This window comes from Triticum urartu, chromosome 2, assembly GCF_003073215.2.
Source record: "Triticum urartu cultivar G1812 chromosome 2, Tu2.1, whole genome shotgun sequence".
In the NCBI taxonomy this organism is placed as follows: domain Eukaryota; kingdom Viridiplantae; phylum Streptophyta; class Magnoliopsida; order Poales; family Poaceae; genus Triticum; species Triticum urartu.
The window spans coordinates 156,677,990-156,703,784 of NC_053023.1; the positions used below are offsets into that span (position 1 = coordinate 156,677,990).

Below are 25,795 nucleotides of genomic sequence, written 5' to 3' on the forward strand. Positions count from 1 at the left end.
GAAACACCCACTGAATACCCCCCCAGACCACGTGTGCCCAGGCCAGGTAGGCGCCGCTAGGGGTGCCCCTTTGTTAGCCCGAGCGAGGACGATGGAGGAAGAGATCATTGACGAGGGAATAATGCTCAACTCCGGGTCGCCTAGGGCATCTTGTGGCGGCGGCTATGGTTTCACCGAGCTGCACCCTTGGAAGCGACGTTGGCGTCCATCAAGCATTTTTTGGTTGATACGTGCATTGATCGAAATGATCGGCACCGACAAATTGCTCTACTTTGGTTTTCCACTTCTACTGCTTATTTACCCTGTCGAATAAATTAAAAGCTGAAAATGAAAACATAAACACGAGTTTCTGGTTTAAACACCCACCCCAAGACGGAATATAAAGAGCCCAGACAGAGTGTGGTCACACGAGTGTGCCCACAGAAAGGCTGGCCGTTTATACGCTGCTCTGGAACCTGCACACTGCCCACTCATCCCACACCGCTTTTCTTTCCTTTTTATACAAATAATAATAATCTCACACAGGCACACCATTACCACGTCCCAGAGGCTAAAAAGGGGCCTCTTTACTCGTTCTGTAACGCATGATCCCGTGGCTAACTACTTAGTCATATTGAGCTCGTTATGATGATGCATTACCGAGTGGGCCTAGAGATACCTCTCTGTCATACGGAGAGACAAATCTCAGTCTTGATTCGTGCCAACCCAATAGACACTTTCAGAGATACCTGTAGTGAACATTTATAACCACCTAGTTACATTGTGACGTTTGATACACCCAAAGCATTCCTACGGTATCTGGGAGTTGCACAATCTCATGGTCTAGGGAAATGATACTTGACATTTTTTTCTTGAATACGCAAAGCTTGTGTATCATTGCATTGATAGAAGAAATAGAATGAGTACAGATAAGGGTACAACACATGACACGAACGCAGACAGGCGTGAACATGGCACCCAGAGCAAAAAGAAAAGAGATGCTCGACCCGAAGAGGGGATACATCATAGCTAAACCAACCAAACCCGAACCAAGAGTGGCAACACCGGACCAACTAGAGCATCAACATCTCGAGAACCAAAACTGAGGACACCGCGAGCAAGCAAGATGGCGCCTTCAAGAAGGAGGACGACGTCGAGACGCCGTCACCATCCGATCCGGAGGAACCGGACCTAGGGTTTCCCCTGAGCTCGAAGAAGGGCGCAGCCGAGGGCCTTGACAGCGCCTCCAAGAAGGAAACGACATCCGCAGACGCCGCCGCTGCTAGCATCAGCAAGCCGAGCAGGGATTTCTCCCTGGCCTGAGGCTGAGCAATCCATAGCCACCGTATCTGGAAACAAAGATGAGGAAGCCAATGCCGGTCGGAGTCACCTTGTCAGAAGAGGGTTGGCGGGGCTACAACTGCCGTCGGAGGGTGGCACCGCCTCCGAACCCACGAGCATTGGATCTGGCAAAAGCGAAGGCTTTGAAGCATACAAGGCAGGGCGGGCGCAAAGCAAGCCACGAGAGGGTGGGCCGACGACGATCAGCAACGCCGGCAAACAAGGACTGGAGGGACGCAGATCCTGGCTACCGTGGCCATAGTCGTCGGGACATTAGAAAGCCAGGCAAGCTGGAAGGAACACAGCTGCTGGGTCACCAAGGCCAGACCCGCCCGGGAGAGGACGCCAGCAGCCATGGACACCGGAAGGGACGCGGGTCCAAGGTCGTCGGGGCCGGAGCAGCGCTAGCAAGCACCCGCCTAGAGGGCTTCGAGACCACCACTAGCACTGTATACTCGCCGCCACCGCGAGAGCCGTCGCCATGGCTCGGGGGATAGGACGAGCCGCCGGTGACGAGGGGGCCGCCAGCAGGAAGGCATGCGACGGACACCCTTGCGACCGGTTGCAGATCCCGCGCACAATCCAAGGGCAGCAGTACCAGCAGCTGGGCCACGGGCGGAGGAGGAGGGAGAACTGCTTGGGATGGCGCCCTGTGGCTGAGGCTGGCACACGGCGGCCGTCGCCGGACCGGCAGAGTGCAGCAGCTGGGAGGGGTGCGCCTGCGCAGGAGCTGCACGGCGCGGGGTAAGGAGGGTGGAGGGAGCACGCACAGGGGCGGATCCGCCCCGCCACCGTCTTCCCGAGGAGCGGCCCGATCAAGCTGGTCGGCCTCCCGGCGGCGGCGCAGCGGAAACGGGCGGGGTGGAGTCCTGCGGCGGTGGCGGATCTGGGGCCGGGGAAGCGCGTGGTGGGGGAGGCGGGGGGTGGGGGGCGGAACGGATTCGCCCCGCCGCCGCCATCCTAGGGCGCGGCGCGGCTTCGCCGGCCGGCCCTCCGGCGGCGGCGCAGCGGGGGCGGGTGGAGGAGGGGTTGCCCGGCGGCAGTGGATGCAGTTTCCCCCGTGTCGCCAGGGAGGGCGACGCGGGGGCGAGGGGCCTGTTTGGGTAAGTAGTTCCAACGGGAGGATCATGATGTGCGAGGGGCTAGCTGATCTTTCTCTAGCTCGTTCCTCTTCTACAGTTGACATTGGAAAAGCTCTAGCAAACGAACTACACGATCTTGTGCTATTCTCCTAATGATGTGATCCCGTTATCAACGGCATCCAATGTCCATGGTCAGGAAACCATAACCATCTATTGATCAATGAGCTAGTCAACTAGAGGCTCACTAAGGACATGCTGTGGTCTATGTATTCACACATGTATTACGGTTTCCGATTAATACAATTATAGCATGAACAATGGACAATTATCATAAATAAGAAAATATAATAATAACTATTTTATTATTGCCTCTAGGGCATATTTCCAGTAGTCCGCAAACATATAGAGGGCCGGATTTGCCAAATCCGGTTGTAGATGCTCTAGCCTTTGCTGAAGAGAAAAAACACTGTTACAGTCCTTATCAATTATCTTGGCAGCAGATACAATCATACAAGTATTCAGAGGAATTCAGAAGAGGAGGACAAGAAAAGGAGTAGCATGTGAGGCTGGAGAAAATGTTCACGAATTATTGAACTGAATGAATAAAGCGGACTTTCGGAGCACGGGTGCATTGAAACACGTTTTTTGGAACTCCTCAAAAATGATGTTTAAAAGATTTTTTTCTTTACATAAATATGCATGCATGTGGTCTAAGTATGTGTGAAATTTCGTTCAATAATACGTTATATTATATGCTTGTAATAGAATGTCTGAATGCTGTGGTTTCATTTGGTAATACAAGTGGAGCCGGGGCCGAGAGCCCTTTTTCTCTAAAAAAGGCAAAATCTTGGCCTCAAAATCGACAAAAAAAACAAGCCCATTTTTTCATTATTTGTCTTTTTTAACTGTCACATGCAAGCACGTATATTCATGAAAATTTGGCCGATATACTACATTGCTATATATGTATGTAAAAGAATCTATTTTTTTTCATGCTGTAAAAATCTTTTTGTTGAACTTCATAAAACCAGACTCAGATGACAATATTTGGGTAAAAAAAAGCATTTTCTATGATGCACGCACTATCCTTCAGTGTTCTGACATGCTGATCTGTGTCTAAATAAGCCACATGTTTCTTCCGACACATGTGTATACAAACCTCAAACAATATATTAATCAAAGTACTTTCCCAGATTTCCACTCTGTTCATGTGCACTTGGACTGCCGAACATGCATGCATCCGGTACAGGACAAGGTCTGGAAAGGTTGAGTTTATTTTTGTAATTCATCTTGGAGTCAATTTTCTGTTTTGCTAGCTAGGGTAATATTGTTTATAAACAAGAAAAAATAAGGTGCTACTTGCGCCCCTGAATAGGTAAATCTATTTACCAGAAAAGGGGGAAAATAAACTTCATCCCGTGTCACTCCCACAAGCGACATGGGCATCTCCCTCACGCCAGTGCCCATTTTTCCGCCCCTTTCCTCACCACCGCCGTCGGCTACTAGGCTTCTTCCTTTTGCGTGGCATATGGATGGAATGGAGCAGGACCACATCATCAAAGTCAGTGTCCTCAATCCCTAAGTGCAGCATCAACTCCTTGAGATCAGCCTCCGCAGCAATTGATGCAGAAGAACTAATCGCCATGGAAACTCTAGAAGCATCTACGAGAAACAACTTCAAAAAGAAACACCCATTGAATACCCCCCCCCCCCAGACCACGTGTGCCCAGGCCAGGTAGGCGCCGCTAGGGGCGCCCCTTTGTTAGCCCGAGCGACGACGATGGAGGAAGAGATCATTGACGAGGGAATAATGCTCAACTCCAGGTCGCCTAGGGCATCTTGTGGCGGCGGCTAGGGTTTCACCGAGCCGCATCCTTGGAAGCGACGCTGACGTCCACCAAGCATTTTGCTTGATACGTGCATTGATCAAAATGATCGGCACCGACAAATTGCTCTACTTTGGTTTTCCACTTCTACTGCTTATTTACCCCGTCGAATAAATTAAAAGCTGAAAATAAAAACATAAACACGAGTTTCTGGTTTAAACACCCACCCCAAGCCATAATATAAAGAGCCCAGACAGAGTGTGGTCACACGAGTGTGCCCACAGAAAGGCTGGCCGTTTATCCGCTGCTCTGGAACCTGCACACTGCCCAGTCATCCCACACCGCTTTTCTTTCCTTTTTTACACCAATAATAATAATCTCACACAGGCACACCATTACCACCTCCCAGAGGCTAAAAAGGGCTCTCTTTTTTCCTCCCCCACCCTTCTTTTTCCTTTTCTAATCCCTCGTGCATCGCCTCCCAAGCCGGATCTACAACACGCGCGGCACTTCAGTCAAATCCCCGCATTTCTTTACTCCCGTCGCCACTCTCAAGTAGAGTACGCTTAATTACGAGCAGACTAAGTTAAACTCCCAAGACACAGAAGCCAGGGAGCCAGCCAAGAGCAGAGCCAGCAGCTCACAGCAGGACACGCGCAGCCGCTCGCATTCTCTGTGCGTCAGCGCAGAGCTCCCCGTGAGGGTACGGCGTGGTCCGCTTCTTGCTCCGGAGGAGGGCAAGTGCGCACCACCCTTCCTTCGTGCCGTCTTCACCTGCGGCGATCTCTTCTCTTTTGCGGCGAGGGAGCCGGCGGAGGAGGAAGAAGCAGCGGGATATCAGGTGGTTTGTTTGCCCCCTTTGCTTGCCGCCGTCCTCTTCTCGCGACTGCGATGTCGCCGCATTTGTTGCTGCGCTTCTTGGAGCCTTGTGCCTGTTTGTCTTCTCTGATTTTCCGCCCCCAAATCCGCCGTCTCACTTGCTGCGCTTCGATCTCCCCTCCAGTTCGTCCCGGGGGTTCTTTCTTTGCTGCAGGGAGCGAGCAACCGTGATCGAAATTACTAACACTCTTCCGCCCGGTCCGGTCACTCGCCGATTTGCTTGCTTCCGGGCACCCTGATCCTGGCCCAGCCCGTCCGTCCATGGTCCGATGGTTCATCTTTTTCAGTGCGCAAGATCGATCTGAGTTCATGCCAAGGTGAGGGCGCGGCTTATTTATTGTACACATTTGTGAATGCATTGTTACCATTCCGCGCAATCTTTCCATAAGAGCATTTCGCATCATTGATTTCCCCCCAAGATTCATTTCGCATTTCAGGAGTTTGGTGCTTAGCAGTTTCTGTTCTTGTAGAGTGATTGATTGAAGTAATGTGCCTGGTCTTGATATTTCAGCTTGGATCCAGAATTTGCAAGAAGCCCTTAGTAGATCATAAATAATGTCGCCGAGGAGGCTAGAGGCCGTGGCGGCGCTGTTCATGCTCATGCTTTTCAATGCTTCAGGTACTTACCAGCACATGGATGCTGTATTAAATTACACGGTGCTCTGCACATGGTTACCATACCTCATTGTGTCGATGCATCTGGCATTTTGATTCCCCACTGTGCCAGTGGCTAGTTTGAGGAAAACATACTTTGTTTGTCCTGAACTGAAGGGAAAAAATCGATAGAGAAAACTGAAGAGAATTTGCTTGATGTGTACAATCATATACTCGCTCCGTCCCAAAATAAGTGTCGCTGATTTAGTACAACTTATCTGCTTTTGTATCTAATTTTTCGTTGCATAAAAATCTGTTGCTGTTTTCTGTTCAATTATAGGAGCTTTTGTTGGTATCAACATTGGCACTGGGGTGTCTGACCTGCCATCAGCATCAGACATAATCTCCACCCTTAAAGCCATGAAGATCCAACATGTTCGCTTGGTTGATTCAGACCATCAAATGCTAGTCGCCCTCGCGAACACCGGAATCGAAGTGATGGTCGGGGTGCCAAACGATCAGCTGCTCCGCGTGGGGCAGTCTCGTCCGGCAGCTGCTGATTGGGTCAACAAGAATGTTGCTGCCTACACTCCGGCAACAAACATCACGTATATCGCCGTGGGCGATGAGGTTCTAACCAGTATCCCAAATGCAGCTCTTGTTCTGGTACCTGCATTGCAGTTCCTCCAGTCAGCACTGTTGGCTGCAAACCTCAATACCCAAGTGAAACTATCAAGTCCTCACTCAATGGATATGATCCCTAAGGCATTTCCTCCCTCCACCGCCACTTTCAACTCGACGTGGAGCTCGGTAATGCTTCCATATCTTCAGTTTCTGAAGAGTACAGGATCTTCCTTCATGCTGAATGCTCAACCATACTATAGCTATGTGGGAGGGCAAGGTGTGTTCCCTTTGGAGTATGCCCTGTTCCGATCACTCAATCCCAACAGTCAGGTTGCGGATCCCAACACCAATTTGTTCTATACCAACATGTTTGATGCTATGGTTGATGCTGCGTACAACTCGATGAAAGCCATGAATTTCACCAATATTTCTGTTATAGTCACTGCTTCTGGTTGGCCATGGCGTGGTGGACGAAATGAGCCGGCTGCTGATGTTGACAATGCTCTGGCCTACAATACAAATCTCATACGCCATGTGCTAAATAATTCTGGTACCCCTAGCCAGCCAAATAACCAAGCAAGCACATACCTATTTGAGTTGTTCAACGAGGATCGTCGGGCTGGACCTGTTTCGGAGCAAAATTGGGGCATCATGTTTACCAACGCAAGTGCGGTGTACTCCCTGACATTTGAAGATGTGGCCACAAATAACACTGACTCGCCGGCTTTGCGCGGGATGTTTTGTGTGGCAAATTCAAGTGCAGCCCATAGTGCATTGAAGCAAAGCTTGGATTGGGTATGTGGCCCTGGCTCCGCAAACTGCAGTGCCATTCAACCTGGGCAGCAATGCTATAAAGCAGATGACATTGTAGCTGTTGCTTCGTATGCTTTCAACGATTATTATCATAGAACACAAGCGAGTGGCGGTACATGCAACTTTAATGGCACAGCAACCATATCATCTACGGATCCAAGTAAGCTGAACTGTCTCTTGAGTATCCATTTCTTTGCTGAATTTTCTGTCTTATTATTCAAGTGTTCCGAAAAAGGGTCCCCCCCCCTGCTTTATTATTCAAGTGGTAACTGTTATGATCTTTGCTATTACCACTTTATTTTGTGACATGAGCCTAAACAAATTTCCTCCTGAATTTAAACTTGCAGGCCATGGATCATGTGTTTTCGCAGGAAGGTGAGTCAGCATTTCCTTGGTGTTATTGTAAGCTCAAACTTCTTTTGTTGCTCTATACTGACGATGAGGTTTGATTCTACCTGCAGCACCGGCGCTAATGGCAGCAACATTGATGCGGCTGCTGGTCCTGTGAGCCAAGACAGTTTTGCCTCACAATCCCAGTCTTGCTGGTTGACTTACCTAGCTGCTGTGCTTCTGCCTGTTGTACTTCTCATGTAAAACATTGTACTGTATGTTGTATTTCAGATGAGACGTGTCGAATTTCTCGCGCCTCTTGTCATTATTTAGAATAGGGAGCCATATTGGTCTCAGTGTATTGAGGTAGATGACATGTATCTCTGGTAAGAAATTGCTCTAGGAATGAATGGACAAGGTGCACTTATTTTGAATGTCAAGTTGGAAAACTTTAATCCTGGAAGGGCTACTTTCTTGAAACATTGGAAGATCCAAATTCTGTGTTGCACATATATCTTTATTTCAGGTGTACAACTGACACCAGCTTCTCCCTCCTTTTCTGTGAGAGCTCAGGATCTTAGCTCAGCATTTCTTTTTTAAGATCTCACAAAGCTTTATTACTGCATAGCAAAACGCTTCAATGTTTACATGGACGAAGACAAGATCGCCGGGCTGGCCTAGCCAAACATTATGACCATTCCTTAGAGTTAAAGCATGCTTTGTGAGATTTCTGGCCTCCACATTTGATGTCCTAAACTCTTAGCCCAGCGTATATTACCGGCCGCAACGGTGTCGGAGGCGCGGGCCTCCCGCATGGCGGTGGTGGAGGTGGTTCCCTCCCACTTGGCCTTGGTGCTGCTGCTCCCGTCACTTGGCATTTCTCTCCAGTCTTCTTGGCCTCGTGTTGGTGCTCGCAGTAAGACAACGTGGGTGGCGGCGCAACCGTGATGGCGCATGGTGTTGGGCGGTGGTTTGATTGGCTGGCTCCGGTTGGGCGGTGAGGTTTGGAGTGCGGGAGAAATCCTTGCCGGTTCGTCCGACCATTCCTTCTTGGAGGGTGTCGGTGGTAGCCATCCCCATTTTCTTCCGCCTATCGGGGGAAACCCTAAGACTCGTTCGGGCAGCAGCGTCGTTGGCGTCGCATCCCTTCTTGAAAGTGCTGCTTGGTACGCGGCAGATTGGAGCCTCGGGCTGTGGTGGTTTGTCTCCGGAGGGTGCAGCGGTGGCGGGTCATCCGCACTTTTGTCGAGCTGCCGTTGTTGACATTTGTTTCTTCTTTTTCTTTTGCGCTTGATGTGCTGCTCACCTCAGCAATGCTATGTGTATGGTGTTGGTTGCTTTGGAATACAAAAGCGGGCGGAATCCTTTTTGGTATATTGCCTGACAGAAAGCCGGGCCAAAATATACTTTTATTTTCTGGGCCGAAATGCAAAGAGTTTTGCCCAAGTGCTTTTCCACAATGGGCTAAGAAAGCATTGAAGCCCACCACGCCAGCCGCCAAAGGGAAGCAGGAGAAAATCCCCAATTCCCCGTTGACCCATTCTTCCCCGGCAACCTAGCTCGGCGACGGCGGACGGCGGCCGGCGCGGGCGGGCGTTAAGTTCAAGCGAGCCTGCCAGCGGCAGGGCGTCGCTGTGCCGCGCTGCAGGGACGGCGCGGAAGCTGAAGCTAAGCGTAGACTGACGTCCGAACAGCACTAGGATTAAGGTCTGTTCCGAAATTTCAGAGCTTGTGATTCGTGAGCTATGAACTGATGATGCAGTTGTCTCAGCGACAGTTCTTCGGATTTCACCTTATTCGGTTTTGCTCTGCCACTGGCCGCAGCCATGTCCTCTTCGTCATCTTTCCCCGGCCCCCGCTTCCCTGGCGCCGGCGCTGGAGCCTCTGGCGGGGGCGGAGGCGGAGGTGGTGGGAGCGGGAGCAGCGTGCGGCCCTGGGGATCGAGCGGAGGGACGTCGGTCTCGTCGTCGGGGAAGCGGATACAGAAGGAGCTGCTGGACCTCAACGCTTCCGACTGCTCCGCCGGTCCCAAGGGCGACAACCTCTACCACTGGCTCTCCACCATCATTGGACCCCAAGGTATACGATTATGGAATCCTTTTCACTTCCTCTTCGCCACTAGCCCATTCAAGACAGGGAGAAGCTCTTAGGAACTTTAGTTTATACTAGTTTAAATTGTGCCATCCATGGGATATAATTAGTACTATAAAGTATGCACTTGTAATTTGGTTTAACTTAATATATCAAAAGGCACCCGTAATTTGTTTTAATGCAGTGTTTTTCTTGTAGGGTCACCATATGAAGGAGGGATATTTTTCCTTGATGTCGTTTTCCCACTTGATTATCCTTTCAAACCTCCTATGGTAAGAACTGATAAGTAACCTTCTTTCGTTTGCTACTGTTTTCTTATGTGACGTGTAGGTTAGCCGAGTTAGGAGGGCAGCAATATCCCCCTGGTTCTAGAAAAAAACAATCCTCAGATGTTGCAAACCTAAGTTCTGTAGAAGGAATGTGATTTCTTTAAGAGAATGTGATATTTGCATATTCAAAAAATCAAGTACAGCCTCAAAATAGTTCGTAAAGAGTGTTATTATTCTTATTGTGTAATTGGAATCTGATTTTCTTTCATTAAGAGCAGTCTTCATAACATGTAAACAGACTAATATAGTGTATGACCAAAGGGGTGAAATTTAATATGCATTAGTAAATTAGGAAGGAGATGCATCATAAAAGTCTGTTGTCCCCAAACTTCCACAGTCTACTACCGTAATTCAATAAAAAAGGCCTAGAAAGAGGAAGCTGTATCGAGCTGTCCATCAAAGAATTAAGATTGATCCAGAAACAGCATGTCAATAGGAAATTTTTTGGAAGCATGGAGAAACCAGCAAGGATTAGAACACTATAAGGAGCACAGATTAAAAGAAAAGTATTACGTAAAAGCGAGTTTACTTCGCTGCTAATTAATGTTGCTTTTGTTTACCCGAAAAAAAAATGTTGCTTTTGTTTCTTCTGAAGTGACGTATGTTTGCCGATGCCTTGAGTGTAATAAGACATTATGCATCTTTCCGTCATAATGTCGGCCATGTGTAAAGAAACATATCTGAAGTTTTTATTTTACAGTTGCTATTCAGGAAAAATAATTGTGTGTGGTTGCTGAGATGTTGTTTTCTTAGGTGTCCTCCTGACCTATGTTGTGGCAAGCTTTTAGCTAATGCTTTGCCGTGAAAAGATTTTCTGGAAAAGGATTTTGTCCACCGGAAGCCTTATTACTGTGTGATTGAGATCACCTTTATCCTTTGTTGACATATTGTTTGTATTGGCATATCTTGGCTTAGAGCACAAGTCTGATAATTTTGTAAATTAGAAAGCCTGATACACATATATAACATATCTGTCTATTTACTGGTTTGGAGGTCCAATTATTACCTTTGACAGATGACTTGGTGGTAGGTTGAGACGGGAGGGGTCAGAAACAGCCAACCTCCATTTTCAGATCTCAGCAATGGAACAATGCTAACACTACTTTCACCTACCCCACAGCTGTACAGAGTGCTACATTTACCATGACTAGCAAGATGCCCGTGCATTGCACGGAGCGTCAAGATGCATTTTTTTTTATAAAACACATGTTGTGATTGACCCATGCGGAAGTAATCCCATGTGTAAAAACTAATGATATCTCGAGAAAGAGAAGAGATAGGGTGAGGAGGAGTGTAAAAACCCATGCGGCCACCATGCCAGATTGTTCCAGAGGTTTCCTTTTTTAATTGCTCAACAATGAGGTTGTGGGAGATAAGGATGAACAAGGGAAGGCCTTATCTGCAAATGTGGAGAGAGGTGCGGGTATCTTTTTGCAAAATTGCCATAGTTTGCTTTCTATCCGTCAGATATAGATCAAACGGTCTATCTTGCAAGATGGCAGGCACACCATCATCACCAACTCGGTTTTTTATAAGAGTAGAGACAAGCACATGGCACCATGCATAAACGAAATGTAGGTCACCACAACAATTATAGTCCAAACAATAAGGCAGGAGCATGTGAATTTTCTCAAGGTTTTGTAAAATAAAAGATCTGCCTGCTATACTGTAGGCTGTAGCATACCAACATATATGCTGTACGGCTCTGATGTTTGTGATTTTACAACCAATGATTGTCATGATTTTATATCTGACAGTTATATTTTATAAGTATTCTTACATTGCCTTATGTTCTGCTCTAATGTGTTAGATTTAATTGCTGGAACCCAGTAGTATAATTTAGCACTGGGGGACCTTAACTTGCGGTTACAAACTGACAGTTGTGCTGTGACTCTTCAAGGTGACTTTCAAAACAAGGATTTACCACTGCAACGTTGATTCCACTGGGGCAGTGAGTTTGGAAATTTTGAAGGATGGCTGGAGTCCAGCTTTAACTATTTCAAAGGTGCTACTGGCGATCAAAGCCATCATCACAAATCCGGATCCATGTATGTTCCAACATTACCAGTATCATTCTCTGAATTTAGGAAAGGGAATATTCTAATACTACTGTATAGTGTCTACATAGTTGTTGCTTCGTTTCTACTGGAAAGCCTTACATTATGATGTTTTGTCTGTGCAGACAACCCACTTGTGGACAGCATTGCACGTTTGTACCTGACTGATAGAGCTAAGCATGATGAAATAGCTGCTGAATGGACATTGAGGTTTGCAAGATAGGGAGTCCTTTCTGTAACTAAATAAGGAAATTTGACTCTGTAAATGAATAATCTTGTATGTAACCTGAGATATATAACATTGGAAAGGATCCAATACATTAATCTGAGTTGTGCCATAAAGATGTGTTTGCATTATTTTGATGTTTAGTTGTGAAATTGGCTTTAATGGTTTACTTCTCAAAGTTATCCCTAGCAATTCTTAAGTTCAATTCTGTGCCCACTTGATTTGTTCAAAGGGAAAAGTTCCTGGTAGTATGGAAGTTTCAGTGGCCAAAACACTGTTGTATATCAGTCAAACTACGAAAAGGCCTACGAGTCAAATCTTTCACTTGAAACCAAATTTTCGCTGGCTATCATTCCTAGGTTGTTGGGCATGGCTTCAATCATACATGAATGATGTTTATTTCCAAAACTCTGCCTACCTTTTATCATTCCCCTGTACAGTGGTTCATGGTATACTGTCATCCAACATAGTACGACCGCTATGCAATGGAAGCTGGACAAATATTTCAAATGTTTGCGGCAGAATATTGGCCCCTTGCTTACGAATGCTAACTTCAATCCCACTTCATGGAGGAATGAAAGGCTACTACGACAGGTACTGATCTTCTAAATGGACAAATCAGACTAAACCTTTGAAAGGGACATTCCACCAGTTCACCTGTTCACAGAACAGACTGCACACCTCAGCATATCAGTCGACCTATAACTCCTCCATCCCACAGAAGGAGCAAGCACTCTTTCTGGTGATCTCCTCTAGACCACAAACAATGGCCACCGAGTGTGAGGTGAACAAATCCCGCCGCTTCGATCGCGGCATGTCGAGGCGGACACGAAAACCAGTGAGCCTCGTCGCTTGTTATGAAGATCGGTATGTGCCGCCCCTGGCACGACAGCTGCTCCACGAGGCCAAGCTGAAGAGATTGCTCCGGTGCGAAGATACAAAAGAGCTGCAGGCACCTCAGCAATGTGAAGATGCAGAGCAGCAGCTGGAGATTCCACTGGCACCACATGAGTGTGAAGGTGTTGAGAAGAAGGCACCAGAGCAATATCAAGATGAGCAAGAGAAGAAACCGCAGCAATATGAAGATGAAGAGCAGGAGAAGAAACCACATCTGCACCAAGATGAGGAGCAGAACATACCAGAGCAATATCAAGATGAGGAGGAGACAGAACAGCAACAGCAAGATGATGATGCGCCAGAGCAATGCCTAGATGAGGATCAAAAGACACCGAAGCAATACCAAGATAAGGAGTTGGAGGAAGAGGAGGAGCAAAACATACCAGAGCAGTACCAAGGTGAGGAGTTGGAGGAGGATCAAAAGACACCAGAGCAATACCAAGATGAGGAGTTGGAGACCGAGGAGGAGGAGCAAAACATAGCAGAGCAATACCAAGACGAGGAGGAGGAAGGGGATGAGCAAAACATACCGGAGCTATATCTTGGTGAAGAGCAAAAGATAGCACAACAATACCAAGATGAGAAGGCACCAGAGGAATGCCATGTTGAGGAGCAAACGGCACCAGAGAAGTGCGAAGACGAGGAAGAGAAGACATGCAAACAATGCCAAGATGGGGATGAGAAGCCATCAGAGCAATATCAAGACGAAGATGAGAAGACATCAGTGCAACATCAAGATGAAGAACAGAAGGCACAGCAGGGAGGCCGAGACACGAAGCAGAAGACCCTGGCGCAGCGCCTGAGCGGAAAAAAGCCGACCGCGCCTGTCGGCGACGTGCCACGGCTTTCCCTTCTGGAGCTGATACGGGAGAAGCAGCTTGGCAATGGCGAAGCAAAAGCTGGCAGGGACTTCGGCTACGGGGAGAATGCCATCGCTGACCATAGAGCAGCAGCAGCAGCAGCTGGCGGCACAACATTGGCTATGGTGATAAGGAGGCCCGACGGAGGGAAGAAGAAGTCGCCGGGAATCGTCCGCCGCTGCGTGAAGGCCTTGAACCAGATGATCAAGGCCAAGCATGGGTCCAAGAAGAGCGTGCCTTTCAAGGAGGTATGAACACAGGTACACAGTTTCTTACTATACTCCGGACATCTCAGAATAATGCAAGATTGCGCAAAAACTAGATTTTGGGCAATGACGCAATATGATGAGCAAATTCTGCCAGGGAACTCCACAGCAAACCCTGCCTTCTACCTAGAGCAGATCTGTTATCAGAGATGTTGTTTTATGGCATCTGATCAGTTATGTACTTACTCAAACGATGTACCGGATGAAACATCAGCGAGTCTATCTAGATAATCTTCGAACTATTTACTGTATAGAATCATGGACATGAAGGAGTTGCTCAGTTCTACCGACAGTTTCTCCCGGGTCGGCAAGGGTGTGCTGGTGCGCACTCCCTTTCGTTTCTTTTCTGGGTCACATGCCTTTTTCATTTGTTTTGGTGTATGATGAATGTTGAGATTGCAAGTTAGTGGAGGAAAAGGTGAGTAGACAGGGGAAAATCTGTGAGGCGGTCTATTTGATGATGCAACATGGTGTGCACATCACATAGCTCTGCTCCTTTTGTGATCTATCTATCACAAGATTTGACATTGTCTACAATTACCAGAGCAGGTGCTCTTTTCAAAAGAACAGGGTCGCTACCACACCGACAGAAATGTAGGGCCGACGTGCACAGAATCTAGAGGATCCCTCGGTTTCAGACCTATGGAATTTTGGAAGGAAAAAAATGCTGCACCGAGCTATCCTATCAATAGTACGGCTTAATTAGGATTCAGTCATAAAGAAGAAATCAATAGTATTGATTTCACTAGGACTCGATCATGAAAAAAGATGCATATAATTTTACATGTGCTGTCTTATTTTCCTCTTTACTTTGGGGAAGAGGGCATGTCCATATAACTCACGAAGATCATTAGACCCCAAATCACTTGTCCTAAACATCGACACTGATGATGGTGTGGGAGGCGTAGTTTCTGTCGATATTGAGGCGTCTGTGATGACTTTGTCAATCTTCAAGCTTCACGAATTCGACCTGGTCTTCAATAGGCGTTGTGTAAGTCAAGGGTGGAGCTCTTGTTAGGACAAGGGTGGGCACTCCCCCTGCCTTGATTTTATGCGATTTTTTCTAGATATAGGTAAAAGTTAGATTCATCGCTAAAATCACTAACATAATACAGACGCGAGCAATTTTAACATGCTCCTTCTTACCCCCTCTTTTCACATGGGAGGTAAGAACTTACCACCCATGTGAAAAAAGGAGGTAAGAGGGAGACACTCATACATATACATATACACTTATCCCTATGAACACATGCATGCACACCCTATCTGAACACATCCAAGAGACTGAGCTGACATATCATTTTAAAATTCGCAAAGTCGTCACAGACGTCTTTGTAGTCGACGTGAACATCTCCTTTCACTGAAAGTACATCATCGAAAGAACTAGAATAAATCGAAAAAAGCGAGCACCAACGTCAAATCTAGTACCTAAACCCTGATGGGTTGAGAATACCAACGTTCTCCTAACCATCCAACTATAAATTGGTTCACTAAAAAACACTTATGTGAAAGAAAAAACGGCTAAGAAAATCGCCTATCCCGTGCTATTGGCCTTTCTGGGGCTGTATGCAACGCACTAGCCTGTATGGTCTTCGCTCCAGTCCACGACACAGTCGATCGTGACTCACGGAGGCACGAGTTCCTTCGTTGCTCCATGCACAAACCCTACGGAGAGAATTTCTTATTTGACCTTTTCTTAAAAATTTGGTTTTCTTTTTGGCCTCAAAAATCATTTTTTTTCTTATTTGACATTTAAACTTTATTTTATGCCTTATGTGACACTTTCATTCATTTTTTCATCCAAATGTGTGAACTAGCACGTGCAAAGACAATTTTACCCCTGATGATAGTATCTCACCAGAAAAGGGTAGAGAAGGGCATGAACGAATAAAAAAAAGGGAATCTGCACTCTTGCCTCTTTCCTTTTTCCTTTCCTTCCTTCCTTCCAATCCAGTCTGCTCTTTCCTTCCACCATTGCCAAATCCGCCATGCATTGCAACTCGGTCTGTGAGAGCCTGGCACGGCCTGCATCAGGCCAACTCCACCGCGCGACTCTATCCTGTCCGCCCTCGTTCGTTTGGGGTAAAAGGACGAATAGCGCAGCCCAGCGCACGGCCTCAAACGGACAAATGTCCGGATTCCGTCCGTTTTCGACCCATCCCCGGCCCAAACTTGCGCTCGGTTTAGGGTGAAACGGACGCGCGCGGACGGCTTGGACGCACGCCCTTGTCCCCCCTGGCCCGCCTGTCGGGGACACTAGCAGTCCCTCCGCTCCCAATGCTTCCACCCTCTCTCTCTCACCCCGCCCCGCCGCCAGCGCTGCCACTATTCTCCGACCGCCTCCTCACCGCGCAGCCTCCGGCCGTCCCTACCAAACTACTTCTCGACATGGCCGCCACCATGCCCGTGCTGTGGCCGTAGTTTTAGCCGTCGATCGGAGGTTTGGCCATCGACGTCTTTGCCGGCCGCAGAGGGGACAGGACCACCGGCGATGCAGCACGACGTCCTCGGCAGCTCCCGACGAGAGCTCCACAGCGGCCAGTAGCCGGCCGGCAACCACCCCTGCTGCGTCGAGGTGATCATTGCAGCCTCTTCGCCACCACGCCCGCAAGGTGTTCGGCATTTTGCCCACAAAGGTATGGACAATGAAGACGAGTTTTTCTTCCATCACTTTCTTTCTTCATCGGACGATTCGTCGTCGGATGATGAAGATATTGTGGTGGCTGCACTGGTCGTTCACGACCACATTCAACGACAGCTTCCTCGGTACAGGGGGTCACTCCCTGGCCGTGCTCCCAACCTGAACCGCAACAGAGAGAGAGGGCACGCCCTGCTCTATGTCGATTACTTTGCCAACACCCCGCTCTTCAAGACGGATAAATTCCGTTGCCATTTTCGAATGGCAAGGCATGTGTTCAATCGTATCCGAGAGGGAGTGGTTGCTCATGACCCATACTTCGAGTGCAAGACGGATGCCCTTGGCAAGCTTGGATTCTCCTCTTACCAGAAATGCACCACGGACATCCGCATGCTTGCATATGGAATTTCAGGCGATCTGGTGGATGAGTATGTGCGTATGAGTGAGAAAACATGTCTGATGTCAATGTACAAGTTTTGCCAGGCTGTGATCGAGGTGTTTGGCCCAGAGTACTTGAGGCAGCCAACTGCCGCTGATACAGAGAGATTGTTGGCGACCAACGCAGCTAGAGGCTTTCCAGGCATGCTTGGCAGCATAGATTGTATGCACTGGGAGTGGAAGAACTGTCCATTTGCTTGGCAGGGCCAGTACAAAGGGCATGTCAAGGCGTGCACTGTCATATTAGAAGCGGTGGCATCATATGATCTTTGGATATGGCATTCTTTCTTCGGCATGGCAGGTTCTCACAATGATATCAACGTGCTGCAGCGTTCTTCAGTCTTCGCGAGGCTTGCAGAAGGCCACCATTACAACAAGGGATACTATCTAGCAGATGGTATATATCCTCAGTGGTCAACTTTTGTGAAGACAATCTCGAAACCCCAAGGTGAGAAGAGAAAGAGATTTGCCCAAATGCAAGAGAGTGTTAGAAAGGATGTGGAACATGCTTTTGGTGTGCTTCAATCCCGGTGGGGTATCGTTCGAAACCCTGCACTATCATGTGATGAAAGGAAGTTTTGGGAGGTGATGACTGCTTGTGTGATCATGCACAATATGATCGTCGAGGACGAGCGTGATGAGAGTATCTTCGACTAAGGATTTGACTATCAAGGTGAAAATATTGAGCCCCCGCACCAAGACCCGGCCACATTTGAACAGTTTGCTCAATTCCATTGTGAGATGTGTGATTGGCACTCTCATTTGAATCTTCAAAATGACTTGGTTGAGCACGTGTGGGATCACATTGGCAACCAATAGATGTATTGGTCCATTTTATGTTTAGTCAAGACAATTTCGATTTGGTTGTAAAAATATTTTATTAAAGACAATTTTAATTGGGTTGTAAAACTATTTTAATTTTCAGACAAATATTTGGGTTGTAAACTAGTTTTGATGAAAATTTGGGCATTTTTGGCCTTGACGGACAGGATAGGGCAAAAGGATGCGTCCGCGCGGTGGGCGCACGGCCACCGCATCCCAGGACACGCTCGGACACGACCCCAAATCGCTACCCAAACGGACAGAATCCGGACAAAACAGACGTCCGTTTGGGGTCACGCGGTGGAGTTGGCCTTAGGTTCTGTGTCCCTACGATAGCCTCTTCCTCCTCACCGCGGGTTGGGGCGGGCGAGGGACCCGCGGTGGTGTACCACGAGCGCACGACGCTGATCCGGGTTAGAGTAGGCTGGAATTACCCGTGCCACCCTCCTGCAATCCCTCCCAAGCCATAGGTTGTATCTTCCTCCGGTGCGCCGAGGCCGCTGCCACCTCCCGTGCACGGCAGCGCCAAAGCCATAGGCCGTATCCGTCCATCCGTACATCAAGGTCGATACGAGGTGGTCGTCAACTGGGGCCTCCCCTGTGTTGATGGAGCTGGCCATGGGCTGTTGTACGCCGGCGCCGTTCCGGAATGATGTACGACTATGCCAACTACAGCCACCACATCTTTCACATGTACATGCTCGTTGGGATTTTATTTTCATGCACCGATCCAATCACGTGCACACATCCATCCGGTGTGTGTATAGTGTATAAACATGCATGCAGGGACTCGACCAACTAATAAACGGGCTAACAAACACACTATATGTGTCACCATGACACGACTAATCTATAATACCTAAATAGCTCATCCTCATTATCCTATTTCTTTTGACATACAGCCAATCCACATCAACTGATCGCCACATCATCATTCTACAACCGGCTTACGGATGGGACCAACCAATGTTCAGCAGTGCAGAGATCGCCACCTCAGCGATAAGTTACCAGTGTTCGTGAACCCACCAAAGTAAAAGAAAAAAAAGCTTTTCCGCAGTCATCTTTCCCCCAAGTTTTCCCCACGCCGGCGGTCAGAACCAGAGGAGCCCTCCTCGGGCCGGCGCCTCCCCCGCCGCCGCCATCAAGGCCCGGAAGCAATCGCCCGCTCAGCCGATTTACTGGTCCAGGTCACCTCCGCCGCTGTCACGGCGGGCAGGGCTCCCGGCCAGTCTCCGTCATGGCCGCCGCCACCTCCGACGCTCCCCGGCCACAGGTGCGCATTAACTCGCCTGTTGATTGACCTTCCCGCTACCACCCTATTGCCGCCGCTATCCTTTCGCCTCCACGACGTATGCTCTGCCGGCCACAAGTGCCCGTGAAAAACTGAAACGGCCCAAGGCACTACAGCATTCATGGCCTCTATAGATCGCCCTCCATTACCCTACAAATGCGGAAAAATTGTTGCTGCATTCGCGTTTAAAAACCAGTCTATGCTGCCATCGTCATCCACTCTGGACCGTCCTCTACTCTGGAAGTTGTACTGCCCCTAATATTAGCCACACTGATTTTTACCACCTCTAAGCTTATTTTAATGATTTTCTCAGATTGCAGGTTGGGTCGAAAGGTGCTCGATGATTCGCTTCATAGGACTACTGCTGCTCGGATTGATTTCGTTGTTACACAGGTCTTTTGCTAATCCCGTTTGTCCAGATTGTTCTTTGCTGCGACTTGCATATGCAAAACTCATACAGTGCTAATATGGAATATCAGGCTTTCACGTTTCATAGTACTTCTTATTTCTTCTTCTCAACACAACTTCTCTCATCCGAGAAAAAATCACGGATGATTGGTTCCCATATTATTTTCTGTTTTGTGTGTGTTTATTGTACATTTGATTATATCCATTTCTAATAGGGATAATATGTTGATGCTAGAGCTTAAACTCTAAAATCGGAAAAGGGCGGTGTGTTCAGGATGTGGTTGAGAGAATAGTAGTTGGCAGATACTGGATTACCTGACCAGAAAGAGTATCATGGAATTGGATACGGACTTCCCTCAGGTTTTTGCAATTTAGATTAGCAAATCACTTTTACTATGTACGAAACTGATCTGTTTCTTCTCATTTAGGATAGACGCAGTAAAAAAGATGTCGTCATTATTCTTATTTTCCTTTGTTACTGAAGATTATTCCGTACACAGACACACACACACACACGCAACTGTGAAGGTATATGTGTTTTTTGTTTTTGGACAAGTCATATACATGTTTGACTGGTAATCATGATGCCTTGCTTCCTTTCTTTGCTGAAATTTTACAACAATGCCTCTACTAACCTCATTTCAATTGATGAGTACAGACCTTCTGTTTGTTTTTGTGTGTGTTAAATGGCATAGGAATTTCTCCCCTGGAGCTTTCCAGTTCAGAGAACTGAATTTGACACTCCAAATCATAAGACAACATTCAACATTACTACGCAAGGGAACTTCAGAAAATATTTTCCTGTCCCTGGTAGAAACAGAACTGAAGATTACACCCTTCAGGTTAGGTATGGACACTTCAAATCAGTAGACACCTTTTTTTCTTTCTGGTATTGCTTCCAAAATCATGATTACATTCATATCACAAAACAGTCAAAATGCTAAGCTAAATTGTACTACAACAACAGCCTATCTACAACTACAGCCAGCAGCTACAACAGCTGAGCGCACATCACATGGGCCTAGCCAAGTACGTTTACATTGCAAGACAGTCTCGACGACATTGACAGAGCAAAATTTGTTGTATTTTTCCCATCAATTGTTTTGTTCTGTGGTTGTTCTGATGCTGAACATAAAATAAATGTATGCTTGCTGCTCATTATCAGGCTATGAGGCAGACAAAGCAACTACAAAAGAATGTATCCTAGCTACCTTCACCAATATGTTGCAGCAGCAAGTCAAGCCACAGAAAATATATGAATGATTGCTGTTAATTTCATTGGAATGCAGGAATGGCTGACCGAGAGCAGTGTGCACATCTCTGAGGCCAAACGAGGTGTTGGAGTCGAGGATTTGACACAATTTGGATCGAATTACTGCTATCTATCCAACCGATCTTTCTCTCCTCGGCTCTTGGTAGTTCGTCCCTGAGATTGGTTTTCTATGCCTAAGAAAGTGGAATGGAGGGAGTAATGCCTTGAGGTCTTATTTATTATAATTATAGTCAATGTAGTTCCATTTTCATATTGTAGAGATGATATTCGTTGTGTTACCTTGGGCCTGTAGGGTATGTCAACCGGCTTTACCTATGGAACACTTAGTTTATTCCCAGTACTTTATCAGCAATCATTTTTGTTAAAAGTAACTGTATGCCACCACAGTGGCAAGAGTTCATTCTCTTAATAGGATACTCTTGCATTGCTATGAACTTGGCCTCGGATCAGATTTTATTGAACAATATTGCATTTTATTGTTAGCATCCCACAATCCATTAAGTTATTTAGAAATTATCACGTATGCTATGTTCATTCAACCATATCATTGCTAACAAGTATTTCCTTGTTTAATGAAATGTTTTTGAAGCAAACATTCCCGCAGCAACGCGCGGGGTGTCATCTAGTTACTAGCAGTACTAATGCACGCGACCAAGACTAGAACCAACAGATAGAAGTTATAAGAAGCTTAATGTGTACAAATTAATATGCTACAATAGGGGTGAATGAATTTATCACTGTTCCACTCATCATCATATTATTATTATTATTATTAGTCATATAAATACCTTTTTGTTTACTTATTCAAACATGAAAAGAAAATATCACATTACCTTTGTGTTTGCATGTAAATAATCTGTTCACATACTGTACTAGGGGCAAAGCAGTCTTTTCATGTCAAACTTAACACCGTTAATAGATAAAACTGACGGAAGTGTCACATAAGGAACAAATTGAAATTTGAGTGTCAGAAAAGGGAGAAAACAAAATTTTGGGCCAAAAAGGGAACCAAATTTTAAGAGAGGGCCAAATAAGAAATTCTCTTAACCCTAGGAGCCACGAGCAGCCACGGGGCGACACGCATTGGGGGCGGGGGCGCGTTCCTGGCGGCCAGCAGGAGGGGCGCCTGAGGCTGGCGCCCAGAAGTACTGGCATCCGGCGGGTGCCTCATCGCGGAACTCCTCCTCGTCAACAGCGCCACACACGCCCGACACGTTCCATGTTTTCTTTGATGATCAGGACAACGCATGCAGGTATTTTATTAATTATTTATTAAAACTTTACAAAGTAATACATCAATAACTTTGAAGTCATCATTTTAGCAACAACGGTCGTTACTCCTATTAACTTGATGAAAGGGTTCAGATTGTCGGGGCCGCATACCAGACCTTACACTAAAGCCAACATCTAACGCTGGTGGCCTCAACCTGACGCGCTCCATGTGGCCGCTGCCGAAGGACACGAGGATGTCCTAAAGCTGGAGTACTTGGAAAGCCCACGTCTACTTCTCTCGGCTTCTTGTCCTCTTTTATTTTTGCGAAAAAAAATCAGATGTACAAAACACCTCAAACATAATAAAAATTTCGTCGAGGTTCATGGACCACCGAACGACCATTGCCGCCGCCAGAACGAGCCGCTTCTTGTCCTCCTTGAACTTCCATTGTATTTTGGTCATGAACTTCCATTGTATTTTCGTTATTATATGTTTAGGATCGCATCAAAGTATTTATGCACATGAAATGTGTATGGACTACTCCTACTTTGGTTTTGCATACAAGGAGTTATGCTTGAGAGCCTTGCCTTTTTTTTCCGTCCTCTGCTACTGGCGCAAGTGCATGTATGTAGTGGTGTGAGTGTGTGCTATATGTGTTTGTATTGTAATCGACATTTCTCCAAAAAAATTAAAACCCACAATAGGAACTAAAATTTTCTTTAATTGGGGGAGCCTCGAACTTTTTTAAGACCCTTGCCACACGACAAATATTTTGGTCTCGCCACATATGCCCCTCATTTACCACTAATAAGGCACACATGCATTGCATGTAGGAACTTAGATAATGAAAGCATGGATGAGTAGCTAGTATGGTATAATACCAAAGTATGTAGGAGCTTAAAAATGAGATTATAGTTATAAAAATATTTAAAAATTGCGGGTATAATACGAAACTCATGTGAAATATATACATCACAATTGTCTTTAGGTATCCCGTATTGTAGTGAGTAGCTAGTATTGCATCTTGAAAAACAAATGAAATCTATTTCGCAAAAAAAAAACAAATGAAATTTATGAAGGTGTTGTCATAGCCTTGAACACAAGAAAATCATAATGTAAAACTGAATCACAATTCTTTTAGGAGAAAAAATAACTTGAGGGAACTAAGGTATGGAAGAATCTAGAATAAATAAGAAGTGCCTGTGATGTGAGGGCTGTGCATTGTAAACCATACACTAAAAAAAGATCGGTATATTTTTTATAAAATTAGATAATTTAAATATAGAAGATTCTAGAATGAAAGAGAAGTGATTGTATTTCTATTGCGGAGGCCATGAATACTATTGCTACGGGATGATAACCAAAAATACCGCTCGATAACCAAACATCATCCGTTAATCATTAAAATTGCGGAGGCCATGAGTTGTGACTGTACCTCTATTGCTAGCTAGTACTATAATATAAGAGCGTTTAGTGTAAAAACGTTTTATATTACGAGATGGAGCAAAAACGTTTTTATATTATGGGACAAAGAGAGTAATATATTCAGTTTTTCCTTGAAAAAAAATCATTATCATTTCTCTCTGGATACATGTTCTTTTTCTCCGTGGACACATACATTGTCTAAACAGAAAATCTGCGTGGATATAGGCGCATATCATCATGCCGATAGTACGTACAATGAAGGCTGCAACTCGCGTGTCAAATGCGGAGCACGTCGTCCAATCGCGAGCCTCGGCCCCGATTTTCATCAGGTCGCGCCCGGGATGGCCTCCACGTCAGCAAGGCCCCGGCGCGGCGGAGCCAGGGGATCGGATTCTCCCTGCCGCGTGGCACGCCACGGCCGCGCTCGCTATCTCCTCCCGGATAAGCCAGGGCCACCCGGCGCCGCGCGCCTAGATCCCCATAAACTGCCGCGCGCACCACACGCTCAATTCCACTCTCACACCACGCACGCGCACAGCCAGCGAGCGCACCGGTGCAGCAACGATGGCGCTGGTCTCCTCCTCCTCCGCCGCCACCGCCGTCGCGGCGCTCCCCAGCAATGGGCTGGCCGGCGCCCGGAGCTCCTTCCTCGGCGCTGCCGGCAAGGCGGCGGCGGCGTCGCGCGCGTCCTTCGCCGTGCGCGCCGCGGCGCCCGAGAGGCCCATCTGGTTCCCCGGGAGCACCCCTCCCCCGTGGCTCGACGGCAGGTTGGTACTCGGACACGCTGCGCCCATGCATGCCGGAATATGCTGCGATCGACTCTTGACACTGACCGTGTGTGTGTGCGTCTCGTTGTTCTTGATGCAGCCTTCCCGGAGACTTCGGCTTTGACCCCTGGGGTCTTGGTAAGTCCTGATCAGTCTCTCACATCACATCTCATCCCTGCTAGTGTGATCTGTTGTCGTTCTTGGTAACATCGATCGACATGAACAATCTTTGATCGATTTTGCGGTGTAGGATCCGACCCGGAGAGCTTGCGGTGGAACGTGCAGGCGGAGCTGGTGCACTGCCGGTGGGCGATGCTGGGCGCGGCGGGCATCTTCATCCCGGAGCTGCTGACCAAGATCGGCATCCTCAACACACCGTCGTGGTACACCGCCGGGGAGCAGGAGTACTTCACCGACACCACCACCCTCTTCATCGTGGAGCTCATCCTCATCGGCTGGGCCGAGGGCCGCCGTTGGGCAGACATCATCAAGCCCGGCTGCGTCAACACCGACCCCATCTTCCCCAACAACAAGCTCACCGGCACCGACGTCGGGTACGCACAGTCGCACACACATATGTCAGCGAACTTGTCACGTGCATGGCTCTCCTTGTACTAATGGGGCTAATCAAGTGATGTCTCCGCGTGTTGGAAACCTAAGGTACCCCGGTGGTCTGTGGTTTGACCCGCTCGGCTACGGCACCGGCTCGCCCGAGAAGCTCAAGGAGCTGCGCACCAAGGAGATCAAGAACGGCCGCCTCGCCATGCTCGCCGTCATGGGCGCGTGGTTCCAGGCCGAGTACACCGGCACCGGCCCCATCGACAACCTCTTCGCTCACCTCGCTGACCCCGGCCACGCCACCATCTTCCGGGTACGCGTATGCTACACATTATATTGGTACTATATATGTGTGTATGTATGATTTTTTGGGTACTGATGTATGACCCTTTTTGGTGTTACGTTTTAGGCCTTTGCCCCCAAGTAAGGAACACGGTGGGAGTTAGCAACTAATCCGAGGAGTGTGCTACCACGGGGAAGAAGATCGCTGGTGGAACTTGATTTTTTTCTTTCCTGGGAAGTAGACCGTGGATGATGGTATGTAATTGTGGAGCAATGCATGCTTGTTGGATGTGTACTTGTACCCTGGTGTTGTAGCCGATGTAAAAAATGAATACCCTTTTGAACATTATTATGTTGGCATTGTCTACGAGTCTCGCCACGTCGCCCAATGGTCTAACATTACAAGAGCATACACAGCCGTACTTAGCAAATCCGGCCCTTTAAATATTCGCGGACTCGCTTCGGATGACCCAGGACAGTGTCGGA

At 47.4% G+C, this 25,795-nt stretch overlaps 4 protein-coding genes across 23 annotated transcripts; all 4 read left to right on the forward strand.

Annotated features, from left to right (window-relative positions):
* Window positions 1-4,743: 4,743 nt before the first annotated feature.
* Window positions 4,744-12,302, forward strand: LOC125536513 (constitutive photomorphogenesis protein 10-like). 2 transcript variants are annotated; one of them, XM_048699740.1, is made up of 11 exons: window positions 4,744-5,069; window positions 5,232-5,424; window positions 5,619-5,726; window positions 6,042-7,298; window positions 7,486-7,513; window positions 7,600-7,642; window positions 7,802-7,854; window positions 9,231-9,547; window positions 9,758-9,831; window positions 11,789-11,936; window positions 12,071-12,302. In XM_048699740.1, exons 3-11 carry the CDS (start codon window positions 5,663-5,665, stop codon window positions 12,166-12,168), a joined length of 2,082 nt encoding a protein of 693 aa, XP_048555697.1. In that variant the 5' UTR covers window positions 4,744-5,069; window positions 5,232-5,424; window positions 5,619-5,662; the 3' UTR covers window positions 12,169-12,302. The 2 variants fall into 2 exon arrangements, with proteins under 2 accessions (XP_048555697.1, XP_048555696.1); XM_048699739.1 differs by lacking the exons at window positions 4,744-5,069; window positions 5,232-5,424; window positions 5,619-5,726; ... (2 more) ...; window positions 7,600-7,642; window positions 7,802-7,854 and adding an exon at window positions 8,919-9,175 and having other exon boundaries at window positions 9,293-9,547.
* Window positions 12,303-12,445: 143 nt separating this feature from the next.
* LOC125536512 (involucrin-like) lies at window positions 12,446-14,536 on the forward strand. Its single transcript, XM_048699738.1, has one exon. It carries the CDS (start codon window positions 12,938-12,940, stop codon window positions 14,180-14,182), a length of 1,245 nt encoding a protein of 414 aa, XP_048555695.1. The 5' UTR covers window positions 12,446-12,937; the 3' UTR covers window positions 14,183-14,536.
* Window positions 14,537-19,092: 4,556 nt separating this feature from the next.
* Window positions 19,093-21,540, forward strand: LOC125536514. 19 transcript variants are annotated; one of them, XM_048699744.1, is made up of 6 exons: window positions 19,101-19,365; window positions 19,697-19,776; window positions 20,487-20,638; window positions 20,759-20,820; window positions 20,957-21,015; window positions 21,048-21,494. In XM_048699744.1, exons 1-5 carry the CDS (start codon window positions 19,330-19,332, stop codon window positions 20,996-20,998), a joined length of 372 nt encoding a protein of 123 aa, XP_048555701.1. In that variant the 5' UTR covers window positions 19,101-19,329; the 3' UTR covers window positions 20,999-21,015; window positions 21,048-21,494. The 19 variants fall into 19 exon arrangements, 10 of the variants coding, with proteins under 10 accessions (XP_048555707.1, XP_048555699.1, XP_048555701.1 ...); XM_048699750.1 differs by lacking the exon at window positions 20,957-21,015 and having other exon boundaries at window positions 19,095-19,365; window positions 19,697-20,151; window positions 20,487-20,633; window positions 21,081-21,540; XM_048699742.1 differs by lacking the exon at window positions 20,957-21,015 and having other exon boundaries at window positions 19,095-19,365; window positions 19,704-19,776; window positions 21,081-21,494.
* Window positions 21,541-24,184: 2,644 nt separating this feature from the next.
* LOC125536518 (chlorophyll a-b binding protein 7, chloroplastic) lies at window positions 24,185-25,674 on the forward strand. Its single transcript, XM_048699753.1, has 5 exons — window positions 24,185-24,469; window positions 24,570-24,607; window positions 24,720-25,023; window positions 25,130-25,340; window positions 25,437-25,674. Exons 1-5 carry the CDS (start codon window positions 24,267-24,269, stop codon window positions 25,452-25,454), a joined length of 774 nt encoding a protein of 257 aa, XP_048555710.1. The 5' UTR covers window positions 24,185-24,266; the 3' UTR covers window positions 25,455-25,674.
* The last annotated feature ends 121 nt before the right edge of the window (window positions 25,675-25,795 follow it).

Bases quoted from the DNA above. Each gene is read 5' to 3' on its own strand.
- LOC125536514 (XM_048699741.1), top strand. From the start codon at position 19,330: ATGGCCGCCGCCACCTCCGACGCTCCCCGGCCACAG. The intron at 19,366-19,696 runs GTGCGCATTAAC...TGATTTTCTCAG, and splicing joins CCGACGCTCCCCGGCCACAG to ATTGCAGGTTGGGTCGAAAG. The intron at 20,639-20,758 runs GTATGGACACTT...CTACAACAACAG, and splicing joins GATTACACCCTTCAGGTTAG to CCTATCTACAACTACAGCCA.
- LOC125536518 (XM_048699753.1), top strand. From the start codon at position 24,267: ATGGCGCTGGTCTCCTCCTCCTCCGCCGCCACCGCCGTCGCGGCGCTC. The intron at 24,470-24,569 runs GTTGGTACTCGG...TTCTTGATGCAG, and splicing joins CCCCCGTGGCTCGACGGCAG to CCTTCCCGGAGACTTCGGCT. The intron at 24,608-24,719 runs GTAAGTCCTGAT...TTTGCGGTGTAG, and splicing joins CTTTGACCCCTGGGGTCTTG to GATCCGACCCGGAGAGCTTG.
- LOC125536513 (XM_048699740.1), top strand. From the start codon at position 5,663: ATGTCGCCGAGGAGGCTAGAGGCCGTGGCGGCGCTGTTCATGCTCATG. The intron at 7,643-7,801 runs GTGAGCCAAGAC...GTCATTATTTAG, and splicing joins TTGATGCGGCTGCTGGTCCT to AATAGGGAGCCATATTGGTC. The intron at 7,855-9,230 runs GTAAGAAATTGC...CTGATGATGCAG, and splicing joins GTAGATGACATGTATCTCTG to TTGTCTCAGCGACAGTTCTT.
- LOC125536512 (XM_048699738.1), top strand. From the start codon at position 12,938: ATGGCCACCGAGTGTGAGGTGAACAAATCCCGCCGCTTCGATCGCGGC.